The sequence below is a fragment of the Condylura cristata genome, unplaced genomic scaffold (genome assembly GCF_000260355.1).
Source record: "Condylura cristata isolate star-nosed mole 26May11 unplaced genomic scaffold, ConCri1.0 scaffold00038, whole genome shotgun sequence".
Classification (NCBI taxonomy): Eukaryota; Metazoa; Chordata; class Mammalia; order Eulipotyphla; family Talpidae; genus Condylura; species Condylura cristata.
The window spans coordinates 8508-36142 of record NW_004567139.1 but is presented as its reverse complement, the minus strand read 5'-3'; the positions used below and the strand labels follow the sequence as shown (position 1 = coordinate 36142).

Here is a 27635-nt window from a genome sequence, read left to right as displayed (position 1 = left end):
AATAAGCTGTTTAGGAAAGAAAATGCAGACATTTCATTGTTGAAAGCCTTTGAAACCTTTCCGTTTTCTTTTCCTTCCTATCTCTGTGTCACATTCACTGGTATCTGAAGAGGAACAGAATATAGAGTTGTGGTAGGAATTTCTATTCATGTAGGCATCGTATAGCCTTAAGTCCTTTGGGGAGAGCAATTCTTGGCAAACATTCCAGGACCATGTATAAGTAGAAAAGGTATCATAGAAGGATTCATTTTTAGTGTCTATCCCGATCAGGCCTCCTCGGATCTTCCGCCAGAGGTTTAGCATTTCTTTTCGGTGTTCAAGAGCAATTCCTAAGTGATAGGTATCTGTGGCTCTCTTTACCTGTCGTGAGAGAGCACAAGTTTGTACAGTTACCTTAAAATAACTTTTGTTTGTAGATCACAATTATCGATACACTAAAGAGTCATATTCCCAGGCTGCTTGAAAGTCACTTGTTTATATGAGAGCACTGTTACTTAGAAATGAGAGAAAATGAAAAACATTATTTCAAATGATGAGATGATCGTAAGTCCTTGTAAAATATTAAAAACACAGAGACTAAAACAAGGAGGAGTCGTGGGCTGGAGATCCACGCTGGATGTGAGGGGAATGCCAGGGAGGGGACTAGGTGCAGATGAAGACAGAATGAGAGAAGGTGCTGAGCTGAGAGTCTTCAAAATTTACCAGGCTGGGGGAGGGGACAGCATACACAAGTCCCCAGGGCCACACACACCCTGCGGTGGGAAGGCGGGGAGGCACTTTGGTGAGGCCAGTGTCCAGGTCACTGTGGTGGCAGAGTGATGCAGGCGGGTGGGCATTAGCTGCTGGTTGGGCTCCTAGACTTGCTCTCAGTGAAAATCATGCTGTGGGAGCATCTGTTTCCAGCGTGAGACACCTCCCTCCCTGGGTAGTTTATGGAGCTGAAAGTGTGCTGAAAGACCCTGGCACCGCCGAGAGGGAGTCATTCAGGCCCAAGCAGGAAGGTGACATGACTGCATCTCCATGTTGGGACACTAGCAGCTCTGTGGGGAACAAGAGAGGGGGGCAACTGTGAGGTAGGCAGGTAGTCCAGGAAAGACCGGAGGGCCTCAGCTAAGGCAGCAGCGATAGGAGAAGTGAAGGGGCAGGTATAGAAAATCTTGAGAATGGTAGTAGGCAGTTTAGGTGGTTGGTTACTATGGAGAGTGAGGAAGAACTTAAGTTAAGGATGGCTCCTGGCCTTCTAGTTCCAGGGACTGGTGTATCATCAACTGAGATACTGAATTTTCAAGGAAGAGCCAATTTGATGCACAAATTGATGAGATGCTTTGAGGGAACAGAACAGAGTTACTCATTAGGTGGTCAATGAGACTGATAGAGGTGCTGAACGGTAGTTTGTACCTAACAGTACACAGTTAGACTGGTGACCAGGGTGAGAGTTACCAGCACACAGGAGGCAGCTGAAATGAGGAGGCCATAATGACACTGCCAAAGAGAAGCTGCCCTAACATTTCCTTTGCTTGACACAGAGATGCCCCAATGTTCTGCTGTAGCTGGGAGCCCAAATCCTTGACCTCAGGCTCCTGAGCCCTTGGGGCAACTGGCGCACCAGCCTGGAGGTCTCTGGATGTAAGCAGCATCCATTTTCTCCTGTGTGAGCATGTCCTGATGTGACAGGCCGAGAGTTCACTCCTCTGTGTCCTTGTGGCCGGACTGGCCCCCCCAGTTCCACTTGTCCCTGTCTACTACCGCTGCTCCCCTACATTTTCCACCCGTACTCGTGGAGAGGAGGAGTTGTATTTTTTTCTTTGTGATGGCTCTTAGTAAACACCAGATAAAAACTGGACAAATGAACAGATGAGACTTGAAAATGGAAACACAAAGGCTAAAGGGATAAACAGGCAGAAGAAGGAGGAGGAGGAGGAGGAAAGGCCACAGAGCTCCAAGGAGCACTGAAGGTGCAGTGTTAAAAGTCCAGGGAAGGGCCCTCCCTGGTGGCGCAGCAGGTTAAAGCACAGCACCAAGAAGCTTAAGCCACTTCTGCATGAGTTCGATTCCCGCCTGCTCCGGAGGAGATCCACATGGCATGGCAGACCTCTCCTGACCCACCCGCTGCTCCCCTCAGCAGTGTACTTCGTCGATCTGCCTGTTCTGCTCCCCACTCTGTTTCTGGTGAAGCCTCTCACCCTCCGCATCTCTGGCCTGTACCCCAGTTATGTATAAATAAATAAATCTTTAAAAAAAAAAAAGTCCAGGGAAGCAGAAAAGTATTATGCAAGCTTGATCGCGAGTGTCAAATGCAGAGGGAGGAAGCATAAAATAAATAGAGCCCAGCCTGTCTCTGTCGAGGGTACAAGCTGCTAATAACTAAGGGCACACAAGCAGATGGGTGCAGGGTGTGGCTAGCCGGTGTGGACTCTGGGACCAAGCTCACGTTCATGGCTTTGGCTCTCTTACTCCCTAGCTGCATGCCTTTGGGCATGGGTGGTGGTGAGTCAGTGGGGCACTTGCAGAGTAGCGCTCGGCACTAGCACACTCACTATTATTCCTCCTGAGCCGCTCTGAGGAAGACGCTTTCTCTCATCCTGACTCTCTGCACACACCACTCACTGCGGCTGCTGACTTATGACCTGGCTATTGCTGTTTCCAGCAAGAAACAAATGAATGTCCCAGTCCTGGGCAGATGGTGGCTCCAAGGGTCACCAGCAGCATGAATTACAATTACCATTTAAGCTCATTTGCATATAGAGAAAGAACTGTCATTACAAGCAGTAAAAGGTCTTATTTTAAAGACAGAACAGAAAAAATATATCTGGGTTTTACGTTTGTAGTGCTGAAGTGGAACATAGTTTCGTCACTGCTTTTGGGGAGGCATTCAACAGTGAATACTCACATGCTGTTTGATAGTGGCCACGTCGGCCACTGTCCAGTTCTGCTTTCTCTTGAGCATCTGGTCTATGGCAAGGATGTCCGGTGGGTAGCCTGAGGTAGGGCTGAGAGGCTTTACATTTGCTGCCTTTATGCATATTAAAAAAAAAAAAAGGTTAGTAATACAGTTTAGTTTGAATTATACATCAGACATAACAAACAGAAGCGCTTGCATGTGGTTTGTAAGGTTACGGCTGAACCATTTGTCCGGCCTACTCGGGCACCTGGTAGAATCATGTGTTCGTGGACATTTGGCAAATTCTCTTCATGCTGAAGCCTGCTCATAAGAGGTATTGACCAGAAGACAGTTTCTGTGTGGAATGGATTTGGAGGGCAGAGGAGAGCCAGCGCCATCCACACCCAAACTTCCCCACCATCACACAGCAGCCGTCACACAGCAGTAAAAAGCAAGCGTGTCCTTTTCAGAGTACAACCTGTATCAACTCCCACTTCTCAGGAGGAAGCAGCCACCCCTCCCCAGTTCCTGGGCTGCTGAGCACATTTGGAGATCACATAGTTAGGTGAGTGCTGGCCTTGAAAATGTGCCTGACCCAGCCTCACCCTAGCCCTCAGTGCTCTGGATGTTACTTCTCTGCTTGCCGTGAGCTCTCTTGCAGCCCTCATATGTGCTGCTGGGAAACCAGGCCGCGAGACTCTCTTTAAGATTGACGAATATGAATTCTTGTAATTAATCTTTCTATCTTAAGGTTTTGCCATCTTTTAACCCACTTCCCCTCTCCCTCTCAGACAGAAGTACGAGTTGTTCCCAGTTTCCACGGCCAGAGTCTCTCCCTGCATCTTCTCCGCTGGACATTATCCCATTAGTTTTCCTCTTCCCAGGGCATGTGACCGGCGTGATTATGCAGGACCTCTTACTCGGAAGGGCCGGTGTTTGGTGTAATGTTCGACTGTGCTGTCTTCAGGTTCGGAATTACTATCGGGCAAGGGGCCCTATGTTTTCATTTTGCACTGGTTTCTGCAAATTAAAGAGCCAGCCTTGCGTCTCCCTATGTCTTCAATTTCTCCTTTCTTTGAGAAGTGCTTTCAGTGTTGGCTGCATTAGGAACTTTAAAATCTCCTGAGGCCTGGGCCCCATCCTGCGAACAGAATAACTGGGTAGGTTTGAGGACTCCGCACCACCCACTTTCAAAGCTCTCTGGGTGTCCTATTGTGCAGCGGAGAACCAACCAAAACCAGAGCTTGGGGCCTTCTGACTAAACGCTTACATCTTCCATGTCCTGATATGACTTTTTAGATTCAGATTCTATAAGTTACCACATTCTCTTCTTTAACAGTTAAGTTTTTTTTGTAAGGAGTTGGTTTATTTCTGTCTCCTTTGCCAGCTTCTGGAGATGCATGATAAAAATCTCCCACTATCATTATGGATTTGCCTCTTCACTTAGGAATTATTCTTACATTTTTTTAAGTATGCAAAATGCCTTCAGTAGTCTGAAGTTTACAGATTCAGGATGGTTAAAATCTTTGATAATTAAAAAAATCATTAAATAGCATTTACATTATATTTTTTTTAAATTTTATTTCCTCAACTAATATATAATACTGGCTTATTTTTATTTTAATAGTAAGTCTACTATCTAATCTATTTTTTCTTTCCCTTTACCTTCATAAGTGTTATATTTTAGATTATTTTCCTTGAAAGCACACATCTGAGCAATAAAGACAAAGTCTGAACTTATGACACTTGTGTCTGTGACACTCCCCTGGACTCTTTTATCTTAAAATTTTAGATAACTGAAGTAAGAACACAATATGAGAATTATCCTCTCAACAAGCTCTTTAGCGTACAATACAGCGCTGTTAACTAAGGTACAATCCTATACTTTATTCATCTTGCATAATTGAGATTTATGTTCATTGATTAGCAACTCCCCATTTCCCATTTCTTCAGCCTCTGGAAGTCTTAAGTCCTCTGTCTGGAGGGGCTCCCCAAGGATTTCAGAGGGGTACAACAAATGGAGCTTTGGAAGCTGGCCTACAGGGTAGGCTGACCTCCAGTCAAATCTTGATCCCTGATTCTGAGGCTAGAAGCCTGTGCCAGATGTGGGGTGACATCAATGCTTCCTGAGAGAAGAGGGCATACTGGCCTGAGACCTTAATAAACATGACGACCAAGCGTATCTTGGGAGGGGGGCAAATAGATTGGAGGCCACAGAGTGGGTAGGGGAAGCTGGGCCTATACGTGGGCTGCTAGTCCACGGGCAGCCTGAGTTCCGGCACCTCCTCTCAGCATTGCTGCGTGGCCTGTGGGCTTCTGATCCAGAGCTGGGATTTAAGAGCTTTCATAAAGCAGCATCTGATCCCGGAATTGATGGGAGGGTCTTTTTATTATTACATTCTTATATTCTTTAGTACTCCAAACCCCAACCTCAAGACTAGGATTGTATTTTTCAGTAAGTTTAACTACTTGAAATTAAACGAAATATTTATAACTAAGTTTATTTATTTGCTTTTAATTTATTAATTATTTCACAGGGGAGAGCGTGAACACTCAGTCCCCCACTGCCACAAATAATGCAGTCAAGTTTCCCACATTTGGGGGAATCACAGGGGTCAGCACATCTTGGATAAGCCTTGCGCTGGGAAAACCACCTTGGTGATCATGGTATCATGGTATCTCCCCTGCCATATACCTAATTTTAAATTTAGGAATACAACACTGGAATCTGGTTTGAAGTATAAGGCATAACTGCATTATACTGAAGTGTAATGACTGAAAATATATATCATTAACAGGTACATTGTGGGGTCTCCCTGGTGGCGGAGGGTTTATAAAGTCTCAGTGCTATTAGGCTATTGCCAGCCACTGTACCACTAATTCTATGAGTTCTATTCCCAGCCAGGGAGCTGACCCACATGGTGCAGCAGACCTCTCCAGTCTCGCCCACTGCTCCCCTCAGCAGTGCATTTCAGTAGATCTGTCTGTTCTGCTCCCCACTCTGTCTCTGGTGGACCTTCTTACCTCCAACCCCCCTCCTACCTCTGGTCTACACCCCAGTTCTTGTATGCATAAGTAAAAATAAACTAAAAAAAAAGTATGTTACATATTCTGTTAAATTAGAACTCAAAACCCTTAGCATTTAAAGTTAGGAATATGATATACTGCACCTGTGTTTTCCAGTCTCTCTTATGGAAAAAATAGTTCTCAAAGAAATTCAGAGGTTGTTTCCTCCTTAGCATTTCTAGTTTCTGTAGGTCTTTGTATGGCTTTCCCATTACTATCCCATCCATATTAGGAAACAATGGGAAGATGGGTATTTTTGAATATGGGCTATCTGAAGGAGGATTGCATCCTAAAAAGATAGAAACAAAGATAGTTAACACAAGAAGAAATCACACGAAAGACACACAGGGTGCCTACTTTGCAGCCTGTCTGTTCTCCTTAGGGGCTCCGGCTCCCTTCCTCTCTCTCCTGTTCTTGCTCCCCCCCACCCACAGCTTCATCCAGGAGCTCATGCTATTATGACAGAGGCCACTCAGAGTGGACAGTGAGCCTGCTGTGACAGCACTTCTACTGCTTATTTCTGATCAGTAACAGACAAATCCTTTACAACAGTGGGGACAGGACAATGGCTCTTACTCTTGAGTTGTTCAAGGAATTTGAATAAATCCTTTTCTGTCATTATGGTCATGCGGGCGGCATTAGCAAAGGCAGCTGTGCTGGAGCTTGGAGGGGTGCATATATTTGACTTAAACCTCCTTTTACTATGATCAGTAGTATAGGGATTCCATGATATTCCTGAAGCTTCCTGCAATTTTTTTCGGAAATAGCTAAAAAGAAAGTAATACAGAGATGTTAAAAAATACTATGAACTTAGTGAAAAAGTGCTTGAGTACTAAACAGAAAGAAAAAATAGTCAAGCTGCAAGTTGTATAAACTAAATAAATTTATTTTAAATTGAATTTGTGTATCCATTGAGTATTATTTATTGATGCCAATTTTTGTGACATTTATTGTACAGTCATTATTAATTTCCACAGGTCATTGGGCTATTTGATAGTTTATAATCCTGGGCTTTAGTTTCCTTCCTCTTTCCAAGACTTTCATATCTTTTTTTAAATACTTTTTTCTTTCTTTTTTTTTAAGACTTATTCATACATACAGAACTGGGATACAGGCCAGAGGTGCAGGGGTGGTGAGAGGATTCACCAGAGACAGAGTGGGGAACAGAACAGGCAGATCGACAAAGTACACTGCTGAGGGGAGCAGTGGGTGGGTCAGAGAGGTCTGCTGCACCATGTGGGTCACCTCCAGGGTTGGGGATCGAACTCACACTGAGGCAGCTAAGGCCAGCTTGCAGTGTTGTATCCTAACCTATTGTGCCACTAGGGAGGGCCAAGACCTTCATATCTTATCTTGAAAAATACCTATGGGTTATGATTTTCAACAAATCCTTCAAGTAGTACCTTCAAGTATAAACATCAATCATGCCTTCTATTATATTACCTTGTGTTGAGTTTTGAAATGTACTTTTTTAAAATTAAAAGAAAATCTTGTTGTAGAGAATTTGGAAAATATAGAAAAGCATAAGAAACTAGTAGGATAGACTCCAGTAACCTTACTACCCATGGTAAATCACTGTTGATTGCATGTCTTTGCAATCTGTGTTTGTCTGTGTTTACGTATGTGCATGAACATATCTAAGAGATATGTTACTATCCATATCTCTGCATTGGTTATACAGGTTATAAATTCTGTAAGAAAAATTACATGCCTTAAATCCAACCTGGTATTATGTGGAGTATAGAGAAGCAAAACAAAGGGTCAGACAAAACAAAACCAATTACAAAACCGTGACATTACTTAAAAACTGAGGCAACTCGAAAGGAAGGGTGGTGTAGGGCAGGGGCGGGTGGGAGTGGCCCCAGGGGACGTGAGGAGGATTACTGGGGCTTTGGTGGTGGGCATGGTGTGAAAACATTCTGTCTGTGCTCCAGTCCAAAGGCTATTTCGGAGGATCTCACCCCAGAGACAAACGACCTTCCGGGAGCTGCTGCTGTTTCCAGAACGAGGTGGAAGGTCTTGTAGTCCAAACTGGACTCCCAAGCCCATCAAAACCAACCTTGAAAAATTCTTATTCCTCTAGGCAGGAATTCTCTAGGCAGGGTAGGAGAGGCTGAACTTTCTTGACTGTGTTGGGCCTTGTGCAGGGCCCTTACATGTCTGAGATGGGCTTTGCAGTTATGGAGCGAGGCAGTGCTGTGGGGATGAAGGGCAAGGTCTCAAACTGTGGCATGCGAAAGTCTCAAGCTGTGAAGGATGAAGTTTGCAAACTGGCTTGTGAGCATTTGTACAAACACCGCCTTTGCTCTGGTGCAGACCTTGGGGAGCAGAATGTTGGTGCGAGGTGACTGCCTTGTTGATATTCTCCTAAGTGTCTCCGAGGAGGCTGTGTCTGCCCCATCCTTTGTCACTTGCCTTACTATTTCCATTATAGTCTTTCTGGGTAGGGCTGACGTTTCCACAAGCTTTGATAGGATTTCAAACAACAGGATCCCTGGGTTGCCAGCCAAATCTAAACAGGTCTGATTTTCTGGAGCTATGGAAGGGAAAAAAAGTTTTTAAATGCTTTCTGACTAAACTTGAAAAAAAGAAACACAGCAGTAACAAATTGACAAACAGACCTTTGGCTATACCTTTGGTATTAATATTGTAAAGTCAGAGACTAGAGAATTATAGGAAAACATTCAAGAGCTGTTCCACTTGTCAGAAAAGTCATTTTGATGACTTACCAGACCAAATAATCACAGAATTTTAAAAAAGGGTTCATTCAGTGACTTCTAAGTAAATACAGTGATACATCTAATATAAACATGATTGTGTGTTATGAGACTATTGGCTGCTTCAGTTAGGTAGAAGAGTGATGGGCAGATACGTTTCTGGTGTGAGTAGACCCCTGTAAGGTCTTACAGGCACTTGCAAGCACTGGTTTTTGTTTCTCTTAAGGACTGTTCCCTGCTTATGAATGGGTTTGTTTTAAAATTGTATACATTATTTGGAATTGAGTTACCCTAGAAAACATGGGTAGGGTGAAGTTCTGTGAAATAGCTTGTTAAACTCGTAAACAAGCAATTTAGAGGGCTAACAGTAATATTTCCAGTGCTCCTCCAACAGTCCTAACCTCGAGTGAAAAGATGCACTTTAACCTATAGCAGAATCTCCAGCCTGCGCTGGAGATTTCATCAGGATGAGGAAACTATCTTTCAGGAACAGTAAATTCTCCATATCCAAATTTGCCCAAGAGCATTTTTCTTAAGACATTTCCCTTATTTTGTAAAAGGAATGCCTCCCCAAGCAGCACATGACTTGGCAGAGAATTAAAATATGACAAAAAAGGAGACCAGTTTTTCTACACCAGTCACTCTGAGGGTTCTCCTTGGAGATCAAAAGCAAGGTCTTCTGCATAAGGACTATGCCTGTGTACATTTAAATTAAAATTCTAAAGCTATAGATTTCCTCAGCAAATAGTTGTGGAGAAGCAGCATGAAATTCAGGCAGGTCCTAAACTGGTGTCTTCCTGACCTGTCTCCTGATGGGAGGGCTGACTGAATAATATTTGCCATGCAGTGAACTGGTTCTACCCACCTGCCATGCACACAGTCCTATCGTTACTCACCCACAGCCTTAAAGAAGCGGTTCTTGTCTGTTAGCACATTTATAAAGTCTGAGAAATTCACCTTCCCATCTCCTGCAGGAGAAATCAAAGGCTCAGAACAAGGACATAAAGCAAATTTTAATTGTCAGATTATATGTTAAATATAACAATTAAAACATTTAAACTCAGAATGCGTTCTAGAGCTAGAAATATGCTCAGTAAGCACTGGTCTTGGCGTGTCTGAGCATCCTGGTGGGGGTGGGGGAACCTGGCCACCCCGCCTCCAGAAGGGCGGAGGACAAAAAGCTCCACAGGGGGAGCTCTGCAGGGGGCCCCTGCAGTCTGCCCTCCCTTCATCCCCCCCCCCCCAAGCTGCTATTTTTGCAGGGAACTACTCCTACCTCTCTCCTCCATGCCTGCCTCTACTCTTCCCACTACGGTGATGCCCCGCGTTGTAACCCATTTCCTCTGAAAGGGAAGGGTAGTGAGTGCTATAGGAGGGGCTGTGTGTTTTGATGAACTGTAGGAAAATTGGGCAGAGTTGGTGAAAACAACTGACTCACACGCGGATGCTAACAGTACAGGGCTAGAGCAGGGGAGGAGCCACTAGCTGGCTGACTGTCCACGCCACCAGCATGCCAGTTTGGGTTACTAGTCGGTGGGACAGCAAAGCCAATGGAAACATTACTGATGCGCTTCAAAAATACCAACCACAATGCTGTGGCATTTAAAATTCAACACAGGTAGAGTCTAATGATGGAAGGTTTGCACTAACATGATGCAAACAGAAGCAAAAATCTTGGATTTCCATGGTAACAGGTCACTTTTGAAATTGTCAGTGCCTTTGTCTCTGTTATTTGAAGGCGCCCTCCAAAAAGGACAGGTAATCTGAATTTGGCATCATAATGTGACAAACATGTTTAGTTTCAACACAAGTTTTTCAAAGGATGGTCTATTTTGTAGCATTAATTTGATTTCATAGCTTGTACATAACATTACTGATATCCTTAAAGAGAAACAAATACTTTTAGAAAATAGGTTAGATTTATTTCTCATTTATACAGATATAGAGAAAAAAATAAACAACTTTCCCTTGGACAATGGTTTTTTGTAGGTCCACTTATATGTAGGATTTTCCTATCTGTGAGTTTTGCCTTCACAGATTCTTCTTATTGCAAATGTTGGTTTACTCCAAGAATGGGGAACTGAAAAGATGATAAGGGGCTGAAAATAAGGACCTGAGCATTGGGAATTGTATCTTCTGAGAATCCTGAAACCGTCCCCCGATGATACCAAGGGGTGGTGTTGTTGAGTAGTATTTTTTTATGATTTATTTTTATTTACTTATGCATACAAGAGCTGGCAGTTAGGCCAGAGGTTCAGGGGGAATGAGAGGATTCACCAAAGACAAAGTGAGTAACAGAACAAGTGAATCTACTGAAATCCACTGCTGAGGGGAGCAGCAGGGAGACAGGAGAGGTCTGCCGTGCCACATGGGTCAGCTCCCAGGCTGGGGGTCAAATTCGTGCTGCAGAGGCTGCAGACAACTTCATAGTGCTGAGACTTGAACCCTGTGCCACCAGAGAGGCCCTGTAATTACATTTCTGAGGAGCCAAGCTATATGAAGATTTTCACTTCATGTGGTACACGGGTACCGCCTTTCCCCAGCATCGTTCAAGTTAAATTGTATATTTTTATGAGTTTCACATTCTTATCTTTTATGAAAAAAATAATGACAAGTCAAAGTACTCACGATCAATATCAGCACATCTCAATTCATTATAGACATCATGTTTGGTTAGATTCATTCCCAGCTTTGCTAAAGTACACATCATTCCATGTAAGTCAATACAGCCAGTTTTATCTTTGTAAAAGAAATTGTAGGCATCTTGGAAGGCTGGAGAATGGAATTAAATTAGGGCAGTTACTAAGGATAAATACAAATTCTAATGAAATGAGGACAGAGAGAACAGCTGATGTTCTGAAAAAGAACTGAGAGTAAAATGACACATAACTGACATTTCTGGTGAGAGACAGCACTCGCCCATGGGGTTTGAACTGGTCTTTGAGAGATGTCCACCCCCTAATTCCTGGAACTTTGACTGTATCGCTTTACCTGACAGCAGGGACTCTGCAGATGTAATTCAGAGGTTAATCTTGGATTGTCTGAGTTGTCCCAACCTAATCAATGTCCCTCAGGCAGCTGGAAGCAGGAGATGTGCAGAAGGCGAAGGGGAGAAAAGTTCAAAACCTAAGAGGGATTTGAAGTCTGTTGCTCTTTTGCAGATGAAGGGGCAAGGAGACACTGAACGCAGGTGGCTGTGAGGGGCGGGAGAGGCTCCTAATCGACAGCCAGCCAGCAGCGAAATGGACCTTAATCATATGGGTCCTGTAAACAACTCTGAATAACTTTCAATTCCAAACCTGAATAAATGGAGGATTTTCTACAGAGTCTCCAGACAAGAGGCCAGGTTGGCCAACAGTTTCATTTCTACCTTCTAGACCCAGAGAAAAGGAACCAGACTTCTGAACTACAGAGCTAAATAATAATAGATCTGCATTGTTTTAAGCCACTGTTGTAATCTGTTACAGAAGTGATAGAAAACTAATGTAAATTTGAGCCCAAATTATATGTCTGTTTATGTTTGTACAGGCTCAAATTTTTTCAAAGAAAATACTGCAGCCAATTTATTTCCTGACGTTACTGAGTAAAGAACTAAACCCAGAACAAAGTACACCCCAAATGGTGCTAGAAGAAAACTAATTACATGTGATATTAATGTTGGTGTCTCTATGTAAGCAAGTGATCAATCCTGTAGCGATAATGATGATTTGCCCCCTATAGTTGTATGAAAAGTTAACATCTTTCTCCCTTGATAAAAGGCAGAGTTCTCTAGGACTGGAACCATCTCTGATTTGTTTCTAGTTTCTCCTGATATTTCCAGAAGACATTCATGTTTCAAGACATTCATCCACTCATGCAGCTTAGTCGACAAGTGCTTCCTGCATGCCTTCTATGTGCCAGTGCTGCTCCAGGCCCCTACGATACCTAAAGAGATGCCAGACAAAGAGCTCTGCCCTTCTGATGGAGTAAGTAGGTAAACTGGGTAACATTAGAAGGTAGAAAGTGCTAAGGGAAAAAGAAAAGGCAATCAGATCAGGGAATTGGAGGCTCTAGGCCTTAAGGGATGTTTCTGTATCCCATAGGTAAGATTTGAGAAGACTTGAAGGAGGTGAGGCTAGGGGAAGAGAGCACTAGCAGAGGGAAGGTCTGGAGCTAAGTTCACAAGAGCACTGGACTGGGAATGTTCCAGAAACAGCAAGCTGCTGGTGTGGCCATCACAGAGTGAGCAAGAAAAGAGAAAGGCAGGTCAGAGAGATAATGTGTGGGCAGGATGTGATGTTTTAAAATTTGCCTTATATTTTACTGTAGGTTGTCCCTGTATCTGGAGTTTTCCCTGATGTCAATATCTTACACAACTGTGGTGTGTTTGTCACAACTAAAAAGCCAACACTGGCATAATACTATAAACTGGACATGATTCAGATTTCATTGGTTTTTCCCTAGTGTCCTTATCTGTTCTAGGATCCCATATTACATGTCTTTTAGGCTCTTCTCTATAAGCTTTTTAGACTTTGTCTTTGATGATCATGACAATTTTGAGGAGCATTCTAAACCTGAAGGGGTGAAGCTTCAGCCTTCCCAGAAGCTTGACTTCTAAAAAATTTTCTAATATGGAGGGCTGTTAGTAGGTGTGGTGTGGTAACATGCATTTGGAAAAGTGTGAGCCTGTTTGAAAATATATACAGAGTTGTAAACCATTGTTACCTCAATTAAAAAAAAAAAGTGTGTGTTAGGCTTTGTCTTTCTTTTGGGGGTTTATAGATTTCACACTTACTGCTCAGAACATGGCTCTGTGCTCTATGTATCTGATTTACTTCTACTCATTATTCACTTTCTTTAGGCTCCCCTCCTGTCCTAACAAGTTCAAGACAGGAAACTTTCTTGTATGCTCCTCTAACACTTTATACTTCTATCATAGCTTGTAATACGTTTTGATCAACAAATTCATGTTTTGACTGACTGTGTTCCCTACAAGACTTTCCTTCAGAAAAGATACACACCTGGGTCTATACCAAACTGCAAAGCTTCTGGACAGCAGAAGAGACACTAACCAAAACAAAGAGATACCCTACTGAAAAAAATCTTTGCACTCCATACATCTTATAAGTGACTGATCACAAAGTTATACAAAGAATTCACACAGCTCAACAAAAACAAAGAAACAATCCAATCAAGAAATAGGCAGAAGAACTTAAAAGGCATTTCTCTAAAGAGGAAATGCAAATGGCAACAGGCATATGAAAATATGTTCAACATTCCTTATAATAAGGGATATCCAAATCAAAACCATAATGATATCACCTTGTACCAGTAAGAATAGTGCATATAAAAAAAAAAAACAAAAACAAACTAGCAACAACAAATGTTGGGGAGGATGTGATGAAAAAGGAACTCTCCTACACTGCTGGTCCAAACACTATGGAAAGCTGTGTGGAGGTTTCCACAGACTACTAAAAATGGAGCTGCCTATGACCAAACAATTCTACATCTGACCTACTCAAAGGATATAAAAACACTGATTCAAAAGAATACCTGTAGTCCTATGTCCAGCACTGTTTATAATAGGTAAAACCTGGAAATGACCCAAATGTCCCAAAATAGATGACTGGATCAAGATATGGTATATATACACAATGGAATACTATTTAGCAATCAAGAGAGATAAACTAATGCCATTAACAGTGACATGGATGGAACTAGAAGAATTTTGCTCAGTGAAATAAGTCTGAAGAAAGAAGAAAAATATTAGATGGTCTCAGGAGGAATATAGGGGAGCCAAATAAGGCATCAGGGGAAATCATAACAATATAAAACCCAACAAAACAGAATTATAAACCAGACACATCCTGCAGGGGCTGGGGGCTGTGGTGATGGTGCATGGGTGAATCGGGGGAGGAAACTCTATAGGGTCTATACCTCAGGGGTGGCAGAGCAAACATTGTTTAAAAATATACAATGATGTAAATATATATAAATAAAAACTTGAAAAAAAGACTTTCAGGGAAGGAATTGTGTTTGACTTGTTAGCTGTGATGATTCTCACGCCTAGGACACTAGTGACTTTAAATGAATATTTGTTGTTTGGATTAATAAATTGTAGTAAGTATAGCCCATCTTATCATTACACTTTTTTTTTTTTATCTCTGAGAAATCCTGGGACTTTAGTTATGTTTATACTGCTCCAATACTGATTTCTATTTAACTTTGTTCTTTCCACATGTGCAAATTATTTTTTTTTAAATCATAATATTTGGTCAGGGCCATATAAATTATATTTATTTATTTTCTTATATAATTGTTCACTTTGTACAGTAATTGGCTTCTCCCCTCAGATATAGTCCCCATAGTTTCCCTACAACCATAGCACCCACAAACCATTACCGTAAGGACTATCTAAATTCTAGGACAGTCTGTTTGAAAGTAATACTCCTTCCTCCAACAAATTAGATTTTGACTTAAACAATTTCTTTTGCTTTAAATAACAGAGTGCTGTAGACAATTCTTGAAATCTCAGATTTCTCTTAGAGATGAAAATGATCAGATGTGTTAAGGGATTTCCAGTTATAGTTTCATTTGGGGGATAATTTTCATTACCTTGTATTTGGGACGCATTCAACTTCTGTAAGTGGTATGGGGGAGATCCTGGTGAATCTTTATCCCTGAGAAAAGACATGAAAGATTTAGTGCATATATGAAACCAAAAAATATTAGTTCCAGTCATTAGTTTTTGCAGATTGGAATGATTGTATGCATTTCAGGATCTCTGGAGTCATACCACCTACGGGACCTGTTACAATCACTTGTTAATAGTCATGGAATGACAAGAAAATATAACCACTAAGTCAACCTCCACCCTGAAATGCCTTTCACATTTAACTCTTAAAAAAGTCTGATTCCAGGTCCTCCCTGGTGATGCATGGGGTTAAGTCGCAGCACTGTGAAGCTGTCTGCAGCTACTGCAGCACAAGTTCAATCCCTGGGCAGGGAGCTGACCCACATGGTGCAGCAGACCTCTCCTGAATCAGCTGCTACTCTCTTCAGCAGTGTATTTCAGTCAATCTGCCTGTTCTGTTTCCCACTCTGTCTCTAGTGAATCCTCTCACCTCCTAAACCTCTGGTCTATATCTAGTACTTGTATGCATAAATAAATAAATCTTTAAAGAAAAATCTGATTTCCCCCATTTTGCAAAAGAAGAACCTGAGGCTTAGAGGGTTTTAATAACTTCTCCCAAGTCACACAGATAAGTGGAGGTGCTCCAAAGTAAAATAGTGTAAGTCTTATATACTATTCCTATTGTGGAGAAATATGAGTTTTAAAAATTTCTTACTAGTATTAAAGAATTATGAATATTCTTATGATGTGTAATGTCCTCAACCATGATTACTTTATGACTGTCAAATTGTTTTTTACCAGTATATATAAGAACGAGGTGGATCTCTTTTTCTTTCTCTATCTCTATTTCTACTCTGTATCTATCTAGAGAATACTTCTGGAAAGCTGGGTAACCTTTCACTTTTTCAGGAAAATGAAATTTGGAAAAATGGAAAAATATTAATATTTTGCAGTTATAATTTTGGAACATAAAAATGTATTATGCAAAATCTGGGTTGCTTATATGATAATTTAAGTAAATGCATAATAATCATACTTTCATAAATCAATTTTACTTAAAGTATATTTATCTTTGATAGTAGTAGAACTAAAAGTTTTAAGAAATATGGAATCTTTTAGTTTTTGTGTTTTTACAAGCGGTTAATGAAACCATAATAAAATATTTAGCATGATAATTAAATTAAAAAAATTATGGTTTGTGAAGTTAGTATTCTCTAGAGTTTCTAAGCAGATTCGATTCATTTTCAAACAGGGACCTGAGGAGAAAGGCAGTGATAGGGTCTCACAAAGTGCATTGTCAACCTTGTCAGCACAGGATTTTATCTCAGTCTTAGTTTCTCAGTTTTTACTGACATTGATTTATTGTAGCTCTTTATGTCATCTGATTTTTTTAAAACTCAAGTTTGCATTTACTCAGGTGGTTTTGTATTTGTTGTATTTTTAAATATATACACATTTCTTTTGAATGATACCTACTAACAGAGAACTAGGACATTCTCAGGAAGCAGCAGGAAAGCAAAAGGCCAGATGACAGAAGGCCAACATTTTATTAGCTGCATTAAAAAAGGAGACTCTTAGGACTTACGAATTTCAAGCCTTACTCTGGATCAAACATGAGGTCTTTTTAATTTACTTATCTCAGAGGTTTGAAGCCTTCGACCTGGAATCAATCCCATTTAGCCTCTCACCTCTACCTGTGGTACTCTAGGCTTTGCTTATCCTTACCTGTAGTCACTACACTTTCAGCGACCAGGAGGCCGTTTAAAGAGAGAGCCTGTAATGCCGTAACGCAGAGTACAGGAACAATGAGGTCCCGGGACCTCGGTGCTATGAGGTAGTCAGTATGTTCCAGGGGCATAGCCGAGCACACTAGGAGAAATACTCTCGAAGTGCCAAGAAAAAAAAAGGATAATTTTGAGAGAGGAGAGAGACTTTTTTCAGGATCTGATAAAATACATCCAACCATTAGGACTACTGATTATTGGATTTTATAATTATCAGACTGAGAAAAAGTTGTTAATATTAAGGGGAACCTCCATTCAATTTCAGCCCACAGTCAATCAAGGCTAATTTTCCAGATTTCATTTTACCTGCAATGTTTCAGCTATCTTTTTTCCTAGTAAGCTACTTGCTTAGGGGTTTAGGGTTACCTATGATCCTCTAAATTTATTTTCCTTTGACCTGGCATTTAAAACATCAACGTTTACCTGAAAATTTCTTAAGTCCCCTAGCATATTCTGTCTCCTCACACAAAAATAGCCTATTATTTGGGAGAACAGGAAGAATAATTTTTTTGTTTTTCCAATCAAAATACACATACATACATACATATATTTTTTCTTTACATACAAATATTTTCAATTCAGAGGTATTATAGCAATTTATCACAGAATTCTAATTTCATCATTAATATATTTATTATCTAAGCAATTCTTTATCCTAATATATTTATCACATTAACACACACATTACTTACCTCTTGCCATCAGAGCTGGGAACTTTTGCTAGAGGATTCAGTTTAACTTTTGGCTTAGGGTCACAAACTGCCATGTGGTCAGTAACTCTGTCTGAATTCAGAGGGTACAATTAATGATCAATGATTAATTTCTCTAAATCCTCTTGTAACTTTCCGGCTCAAGATGTTGAATCTAAAGTCCAAGATCTTAAATAAATTCAAGTTATCGGCTTGTTCAAAGTGGGAAGGACCCCTTTATCATCCTAAGATCTCTAACCAAACTTCTTGCCATTGTCTCCCCTTCAAATACTGTCATTTGGATTTTATATAAAAGTCCATGGTACCATGTGACACAGATAAAGCATTTTGGAAATATGTGGAAAAGTTCTTTAAATTTTTATTTTTGCAATCAAATAAAATATGTTATAGTTGATGGAGAATAAAATACAGCATTTCCAAAATATTTACCTAATTGTTTATATCTTGGATACCTGTCTGGTAGGAAGTCGCTTTTTCCAGAGTCTCTTTCTGGGATGTCTACCTTTTCCTTGTCAGTTCTTAGGAGTCCATTGGTACTTCTTAAAAGAAAGAACGGGGGTAGAGGGACCTCCCTGATGGCACAAAGGGCAAGTTTCAGCACTATAAACTTGTGCCACTGTGGCACAAGTTCAACCCCCAACCAGGGAGGTGACCCACACGGTGCTACAGACCTCTCCTGTCTCGCCCACTGCTCCCCTCAGCAGTGTATCTCAGTAGATCCTCCTATTTTGCTCCCCACTCTGTTTCTGGTGAATCCTCTCAACTCCCTCATCCCACTCTTATATGCATAAATAAGTAAAAATAAAATCTATTAAAATTATTTTTGAAAAAAAGAAAAGAATGGAGATGGGATACAATGCTGTTTTGCTATTCTAAACCCTCCTGAAGGGCCTTTGTCCGCTGTGGCCCCCTAGTCCTTCCTAATTGTGCATATTTGGGAACTAGGGCCTACAGACCAATGTTGGGTGAGAGGGTCTTTCCTATTTTATTGTTGGTCGTATCTCTCCAATGACCTTTCCAAAATATAGACTGTATTAGTCACAGGCAAAAATAAGACATGAAGAACAGACAATCAAATACTATCAAGCTGAGAGGAAAAAAAGCAAGTTTTGATCAGTTTTCCCAGGTCTTCAGCTCAGAAGCTAGAAAGTTGTCTGTAAATAACCAACTACATGTGCTCAAAATCTGGACACCTACCACAGCGCGGGCACTCCGGAGAGGCTCAACAACTCAGGCACTTGAAAAAGGCTGTGAAATCATCCCCGTGGCTCAAAATTGTCATTAAAAAAATAAAAAAATTACCTTCAATCTCTTGTAGAGATGACAGATTAAAAATAAAAAAAGACTCAGCATAGATTTCTACAAAATTCGGATAGTCACCTACTTTTAAGCCTTGCTTCTTACTACTTCTGTCCTTCAAACAGATCAAGAATCCAATAAAGGGTTTGTTCCATCATTCAACTGTGACCTCATTCACTACTCAGACTTAGGCCCCACTGAGAATTTGAACATCAGCTTCTTCCAGGGTTAGAGCAACTGTGTGTTTTCAATGTGGTTCAGTCAGTACCTTTGGTTATTCATAGGTTTAAATTACAGAATCAGAACATGGTGACACTGCTGAGATTTCAGGAAAGTAGAAGTCATTTAAAAAAAAATTCTGTATTGATAAATTTCATTGCAAACTTAGTGAATTGAAAGTTGTTTAAGTGATAACTTTCATGGTAAACTTAGTGAATTGAAAGTTGTTCAAGTGAAAAATTTTATTTGACTAAATGATGCTTAGAAGTAGTTTCACTAATTGTTTAAGCCTAGGAAGAGGGACAAAAAAATCCAACTCCCATAGGTTTGAGACTACAGTATTATTGGAGTGACATAAAAAGAGTAAAGATAAGCATATGATCTTTTAATTAAAATCCAAGTAGTCAATATTCAAGGCCTGACATGTCTCAAGGCAATGTGGTTTAATTAAACTTCTAGAAAACAATGTAAAACACCTGATAATCACAAATGATGTGTGGTGGTATGGTATGGGCTGTACAGCAAAAGGAACTCAGAAAAACAGTTGGAGAGATGATGGTATTCGATTCCCATCAACAAGTAGATAGAGGGTAGTAATTGACACCACAACTGGGGAAACTAATGACGTTGATTTTTAAGTCATTGTGTTCAGGGGAAGGATGTCCTAAAAGAACTCTGTAGAGTCTTGTGGACTCCATCCCTACTCCAGCTTTCTGGATTCCACCTCCTACTTCAGTGATTGGAAAACTACAACTCCCGGCAGTACCAAGGACAGAACTGCGAGGACCTAAGGGCAGAGCTAAACAGGCATTCTGGGACTTTGGGGGATAAATAGGGAGCAGTTTTCCAACTGGGACTCTGGAGACGTAACGGTTCTCTCTCTCTGGAGCAGCTGCTCTCAGATCATGGGGCTGGGGGCTAGCAGCGTTAGTTTGGGACTAGAGCTTCAAGTTAGCCGAGCTGGTAAAGTATTCCAGCTACTTTGTATCCCTCTCTCTTTCCCTTACCCCCACTTTTTTTTTTTTAAATAAACTCATGACCCTTTTTGTGTGTGTCTGCAGAAAATTACATTTTGAGCGCACGGGTGAGGCCCCACAGACAGGCAGCCCAAGTCCATTTTGGGCTACCCTGTAACAATTGCATTAAACCTCATCCTGACAGTCCTTTACACTAGGTTTCCCATTCGCCTTTAGTACCAGGGGCAATTTTTATGGACTTTTGTAGAGGCACCATTCCTTTGCTTAAAGGCAAGAGTAAGAGACCATTAAAAATATCTGTATCTATTTAAAGTTATGAAAAGTAGAATAGGAGGATATAACTTTATCATAATGTTCCTCCAGATGAGTGGGAAGCTGAAAAGAATCAGTTCTATGTGATAGACATCTTAATTTATAATGCTTCTTTTGGTGCTTTAATGTATCAAGTGCCAAAAGAAAAGCATGACAGAATCAGCACTTACATCAAGACTAGTCATTTAACATCTTTTTAGTTTGTGAAGAGGTGAAACTTAGACAACCTATTGACTCTAGAGAAGTATGGTCTGCTACCCATTTCATTTTCACTAGTACTTTGGTCACAAACTGCTAATTATATGCCTTTCAGTGATACAGATACTATGCTGTAGTAAATTCTGTGAAGTGTATGGGTCCAATATGTATCATAATAAAATATTAACTACTAAGTCTCTTCCCCCCACTTCATGGCCAGAACAAAAACCAAACAAATGCCTTAATCGCATGAGTTCAACTCTTTTTCTTTTATCCTCTCAAAATGCAGGGCTGTTTGGTTTTTAAAACTTAAGGTTAGCTTGCAATGACTCAATTTCCTAGTGGTTTAATTGGGCAGATAAAACCTATGATGTGCTGTTTTAGTATTAGGAAAGGCAGCTTCTGGAAACAGAGGAATGCTTGGTGGGGCGCTTAGTCTATTGAAGGCTTACAGGGAAAATGTCATGCAGAAAGCAGCATTAGTTGTTTTTCTGGAGTGGGAGAGGAGAGGTTAATAGCTAAAACAAAAGACAATCCTATCAAACACCTCTTATTGCCCTCTTGCTTTTTTCTCCTTCGCTCTCCCACTTTCTCATTCTGTCTTCCCAGCGGCTTGGCCTTCCTCCTTGCAGACATCAGTTTACTAGCGGCATCTCATGCCATTCCTGGCTGCTGCATGCAGCGCTAAGGTAATGTGGGAGATTCCTGCTCCTGAAAAGATGCTGACTTTATTTTTCCACAGTAGGTCTTTCTAAAATTGTATTATAATTTTATTATGTTTTAAAAAAGTGTGGTTTCAGAAATTTTCATCTAGTCTCTATACTTAAATACCATTGAAGGTCAAGGTGAAATGTAGAGCGTTCACCATCAAATAACAAATATTAGCAGAGTTGTTCATGCAGAACAGTCATTTCCATGTTATTGTGCTTAGGTACAATTCCTCAGAAAAATAGTGCAACTTTATTCCTTAGAAAAATAGAAGTGAGAACTAGGGAAAAAGATACTTAGGTGTGAAAATACCATTGTCTAGAAAATGACTACTCATTTGAAATGTGAATATGAAAATTTAAATCACAGGAGTACATGTTGAAACACATAAAAATGTCAATACAGTATTCAGAAATAAGATCTGTTCCCTAAATATATTTTTATCTATAAATAAAAGTTAGTAAGTGGAAATGCACATTATTTGGCCAATTTGTGGAATGGGTACTATCATATGAAATTTCTAAAATTATAAAATATATTTTTAAATGTCTAAATTTTCTTTAATGCACTGTAGACTTCAAATAATAAACTTTATTTTGATGGCAAGTGTAGTGGGGCTTATATAGTGAAGAAAAGTGGACCAGCATGTGCAAGGGTAGATGTGTGAAGTGTATTTTGATAGAGATTGGAAGGAAAAGAAATGAGGAAACCTGTAAGAATAGATGAATATATAGGGAAAGTGGTAGTAAAAGAACAATAATTTATCAATTGGGATATGGAGAAGATAGGAGAAATAGGAAAAAAGCAGAAATAGAAGAAAAAAAAGAGTGATTAGAAGTTTACTGAGAGGATGTGAAATTGTGCTTTCTTGACTTTGTAAATGTTTTAAACAATGGATTCTGATTTGGGTGACCCACTTACGTTTCCTGGGGTTTCACACAACTGTCTCTTCTGAGTGGTTCATATTGGGAGGTTACCTCAAGAGTGATGTTAACCACAGCTGTTGATTTTGAATCTTCAGTGACAGAAAACAGTAGACTAGGAACCTCCCTTTATTCGTCAATTAACAAGCATTTATTGAGTACATATTATGCACTAGTAAGCTAAGTTTTAGTGAGAGCAAAATCTTGGTTTGTTTTTATCATTGAACTTTCTTTTCTTTTTATGGATAAATTTCCTTGAACGGTGCCTGTTCAGTAAGCATCAATACTGATGAGTACTGATCTTATACACCATCAAGGATATTTGCTTCCAGCATCCTTAAATTTAGCAATGCACTTTTACATTTTGGGATTAAAAGCTACCAAGAAATACTTTTGAAGGTTTTTTAGTACCAGCAACAGAAGCAGCAATAGATGGGATATGACCTACTCAATATTTTTGCTTTTACACATAATAAAACAAAATATTATTCACTTGGAAATATGAAGAGTGGATATCCAGAGTTTAAATTTATCTTCTCTGATTAAGGTTCACTTTATATATTTGTATATATAAAACAGATAAAATACTACAGAACACACATCTTAGTAACATCTTTAGATTCATCCTCCAAAGCAAAGAAAATGAAAGAAAAGGTAAACAGCTGGGATTACATCAAACTAAAATGCTTCTGTACAGCAAAAGAGACACTAAGCAAAACAAAAAGACGCTATACTGATTGGGGGGAAGTTTTGCACACAATACAACAAATTAATTCAAACAGACACCTGCACCCCTATGTTTATCGCAGCACTATTTACAGTAGGTAAGATATGGAAACAGCCCAAATGCCCCCAAATACATCTATTACTGGATCAAGACGATGTGGTATTTATATACCATAGAATACTATTCAGTAATCAAAAAAAGACAAAATCCTGCCATTCACAGCAACATGGATAGAGCTGGGATTATGCTCAGTGAAATAAGCTAGAAGGGGAAAATGTAAAACAGAAGAGGGTTTCACTTATAGGAGGAACTAAATAAGGGATCAGAAAAAATAATAACCAAAGAAACTAAATTAACAGGTAACTAAAATCAGAGACATTCTGCAGGAGAGGGGGAGGAAGAAGAATCAAAACAGGGGAGGAGAGAGCATGAGACTATGGTGATGTGCAGGAGTGAACTGGTGGTGGGAATTTCACAGGATATACCTGAGATGAGAAAGCATGCATTGTACAAAGATGAACACTGATGTAAAAAATATGTAAATAAATAGGTTAATTAATTAAAAAGATTCATTTTATAGATATTTGTATAAAGTACCTCAACTCATTCTTAAGCTCTTCTTTTTGAAACAAGATGGCAGAGGCTTATCAATTTTTAAAAAATAATCTTGTTGAAAAATACTAGTACACAGAGCAAATAAAATTACTTCAGAATGAAGTACAAATTGAGGTGTGTGTGTGTGGGAAGGACAGAAGACAAATTTTACCTGACCTCTACTAACCAATCAGTTTCACAGCAGAATTATCAAATCTTCTATTCATTCTTTTATCATTGGGTGATAAAGTTAAGAAATGTTACAACTTCCTCATTTATTCTTTCAGGTTTTGGATCCAGAAGTTTTCTACAATGACTATGAATTACTTCATAACCAAGAAAACACATGTAAATTAAACATATACCATCAGGTTATAAATTTTATAATGTACTGTAAATTTCTACTCACATTTAAATTTCTTCAGGGCATCCATTAAGGAATTCACTTTAACCTTCCCTTTTTCTGTAAAACAGTTTGAATCAGATACATAGGTTCACACAAAAAGTTGCCCACAATTATTTCTTGCAGGGCTATTGATAATGTTTATAGTGGCAAATATAGTGATAAATGTTTACAACAACATTATTGATGTAGCAGCACAAAAAGTTGCATAGCAGTTAATACCAAAAGGTGCAAACAATTCAAAATGTCCAACTGAAGAATGGGAAGGAAACAAAATGTGACATATCCATACAATAGAATATTATTTGACCATTAAAAGGAATAAAGTAGAGACAACAGCTGAATTTTGACAGTTGCATGTACCTGTGGGTAAGAGGAACCACTGAATTGTACCCATTTAAGTGGATAAATTGTATAGTTTATAAACTGCATTTCATTAAAGTTGTTAAAAAGTAATGCTGAGTACAGTAATATGTAGAATGAATTTTATAATACATCATTAAGTAGATTAATGTCAGACATTGGATTCTTAAAGAGATATACATATATCTAAATTAACTCAGGGAAGGTGAGTTTGAAGGACATATGCTAGGTATGACAGAGAATGCACCTGATGAGCATGAGAAGGAATGAGGAGATAAAGGGGAATGCAGTGAAGTAAAGCATAATGTATCCTTGCATGCACAAATGATGTAGTGTGCCTGAACTGATTGACTCAACTTGTGTACATCTGATAAGGTGAAATTTCTCCCTTTCCTTGCAAAAAAAAGAAAGAAGGTGCTGATGAGACATGAAGAAAGAACTATTTAGAAGGCAGATGAAACAAAGTATGAAAAGAATCATCTGGGGTCAAAGATTCTTAAACATTTGGGTGTCAGGCTTCTTTACAGTCTTAAATTTTAAGGACCGCCAAGTGGCTTGTGTGGTCTACAGCTATGGATATTTACCATATATTAAAATTGAAAATATTTAAAAATATTTATTGATTTATTAAAAATAAGCACTAATAAACCTGGTACATGTTAATATACTTTTTAATGAAATATAATTTCAATTGAAAAAAATTTCAAAAAGTTTTAGTGGGAAAAGGTTGCGTTGCTGACTGTTTATGTCTACACTCTAAATGCTTCTAGGTCATCTTTTTATATTAGAAAACCAGTAGTAGAAATACAAAAAATTAAAGTAGTTATAAAAAATAAGAGCCAGCAGGACAGTCATGTAACCAGGATGGATTGTTAACAAAAAAATTTCAGTAAACAAACTAGCAAACAAATCAACTCCGTAGTCCCCTCGTTCCTCCTGTGTCTCACTCCCTAACACTCATTTTTGTTTTTTAATTTCAATTACTCTAATGTATTTTCTTTTTTGGGGGGGCTGGGGTAGGGTGGGGTTGGGATAATACTATAAGTTAAGATATGAAAGGCCAGCCCCAATCTTACTGTGCCATTTTTTCAGAGTGTGATAGAGTGAGAGGTGGGCCAGCAACAATGGCATCGCCTGACACCCAGACTCTCTCAGCTTGCCCCCCAGGACAGACTCTCTGAGCTTGCCCCCCAGACACTCTCTCAGTTGCTCACAGGAGTATCATTTCTGAGGATATTATGTCCAAAATAACAAAGACATACTTCTGGGAAGATGACAGAGTTGAAAAAGCCTCACCATTATACGTCAAATGAGGCATCAGGTCCTTCATTTCTTCTTCTGTGAGATATATCCCCTTACTTGCTAGAAAGTTGTCTAAGTGCTGGAGATCAATTAACTCTCCTTAGAAAAGGTAAGAAATAAATTGCAGGAAGATTATAGAACTATCCAGAAAGAATGAAAAAAAAAAAAAAACAAACCGCTATCTGTGCTTCTATATACCATTGTCTACATGTACCTAGAATTAACAGCAGGAAAACATCCTGTCAAATTCTGGTTCAGGGAATCAGAAGGTGCCTAAGAGTACCCGATGGGTTTAAAATGATTTTGGGTTACTGCAAAATTAATAGCAAGTTCAACTACATCTAGGGGTTTTGTTTTACTTTTTTCTCTTCATCCTAAACCACATGAAAATTCAGGTTTGAAAATTTCAAACCTGTTCAAGTTAAAATTTAATTATTTTTCTGCAGATCAGTTTAAAATTTTATACTAAAAATTGGTGCTCTTTACTTGCTTCCATGGTGACTATGTATTCCAAGAATTTTATTCATCACAACACAGTCAGAATTAATTCTTTTTTAGTGTAAAATTAATATAACACTAAAGATTAATATAAAAGAGGAAATATAATTTCACTAGCCTACTCCAAAACTGTTTCTTCTAGTTTTTTCATATTCCATTTCTGGTTTTTGGCAATAAGATTATAGTTTTGCAATGTGGAAGTCTAATATACATTTTTGTCTTCTGCTTTTCCAACCTAATATCATTGCTTGACAAATGTACTAATATACCAGCATTAAGATTTGTTAGCATTTCAACTGATGATATCCCATTAGGCTACAAACCATTGTTTACATAGTGAGATATTTAGGCTATTACAAATTTCTCTGGAGGTGTTTAGGCAGAGATTTTTTTTTTATTCAATTGAATTATTTCCTGAGTATAAACTTCTGGGGGTGGGGTACTAGGAAAAGTGTATGAATATTTATGTGGCTTTTGATATCTATTATGTTTTAGAGCTCTTTGGGGAAAAATTTCAAAGGGTATTATGGAATTGATATAAAAACATAGATTAATTATTGTTTATCCAATTTTAGTGGCAGCTGCAGAAGTGGCATGTATGTAAATTAATTTAAACATTTGTGAAGTGGAAATACTTTTCTCCACCAATTGTGAAGTATTAGGTTGTTATTTATAATCTTTCCATTATAGCTTGCAACTTACCCTTGGCGTAACTAACAGTATCCATCAAATCTTTCAGATCAACTCTTTTATCATCTGTAAGGCAAAGGAAATAAAACTTTAGAACCAGATACGCTGATGTTACTGGTGAGACAGTGTAGATAAACTAAATCATCACCTGACAGGAGGGAACAGCCAGCATCCTGTCCAACAGGTGGATGAAATCACACTGGCAGAAGCTGCTTAACATTTTATTTTGACAACCTGCTTGACATATTCTATCAGACTAACAAATGGCCCCATCGTGGCCCTCCTGGCACTATATCTAGACTGAAGTTACCATGTGTTGTGACAAATACTTATCCTGACAATAGCCTCACCACTTCTGGGGAGGCGGGAGATGTAGAGAACCCATACATGCAATTAGTAAAAAGCTTGCCCAGGAGTGATCAAGGTTTCATTAGCTTGCCAAAATGCACACCCTGGGTGGAGATTTAAAAGGCTAATGAGACATGCAGTGTCTGGCAGGACCCGACTGTGGCTGCCTTGCTGTTGTCCAGCCCCAGACATCCCATGAGGTAGCTTGAGAGCCCTATGGTGGTCCCCTTAGCTCACTTCCCTTTCTGATGCTGTCTTTCTTGTGCACAAAAGCCTTGCCTGAATGTAGGCTGTCCTGCCTCC

At 39.5% G+C, this 27635-nt stretch overlaps 1 protein-coding gene across 1 annotated transcript; it reads right to left on the bottom strand.

Annotated features, from left to right (window-relative positions):
* Positions 1-24: 24 nt before the first annotated feature.
* EFCAB3 (EF-hand calcium binding domain 3) lies at positions 25-25824 on the bottom strand. The gene is made up of 12 exons (XM_004693421.2): positions 25791-25824; positions 24134-24191; positions 20477-20529; positions 17754-17844; positions 15259-15323; positions 11293-11436; positions 9561-9632; positions 8363-8483; positions 6524-6714; positions 6052-6236; positions 2891-3013; positions 25-360 (listed from the first exon to the last, which is right to left on the bottom strand). Exons 1-12 carry the CDS (start codon positions 25822-25824, stop codon positions 34-36), a joined length of 1464 nt encoding a protein of 487 aa, XP_004693478.1. The 3' UTR covers positions 25-33.
* Positions 25825-27635: the final 1811 nt, after the last annotated feature.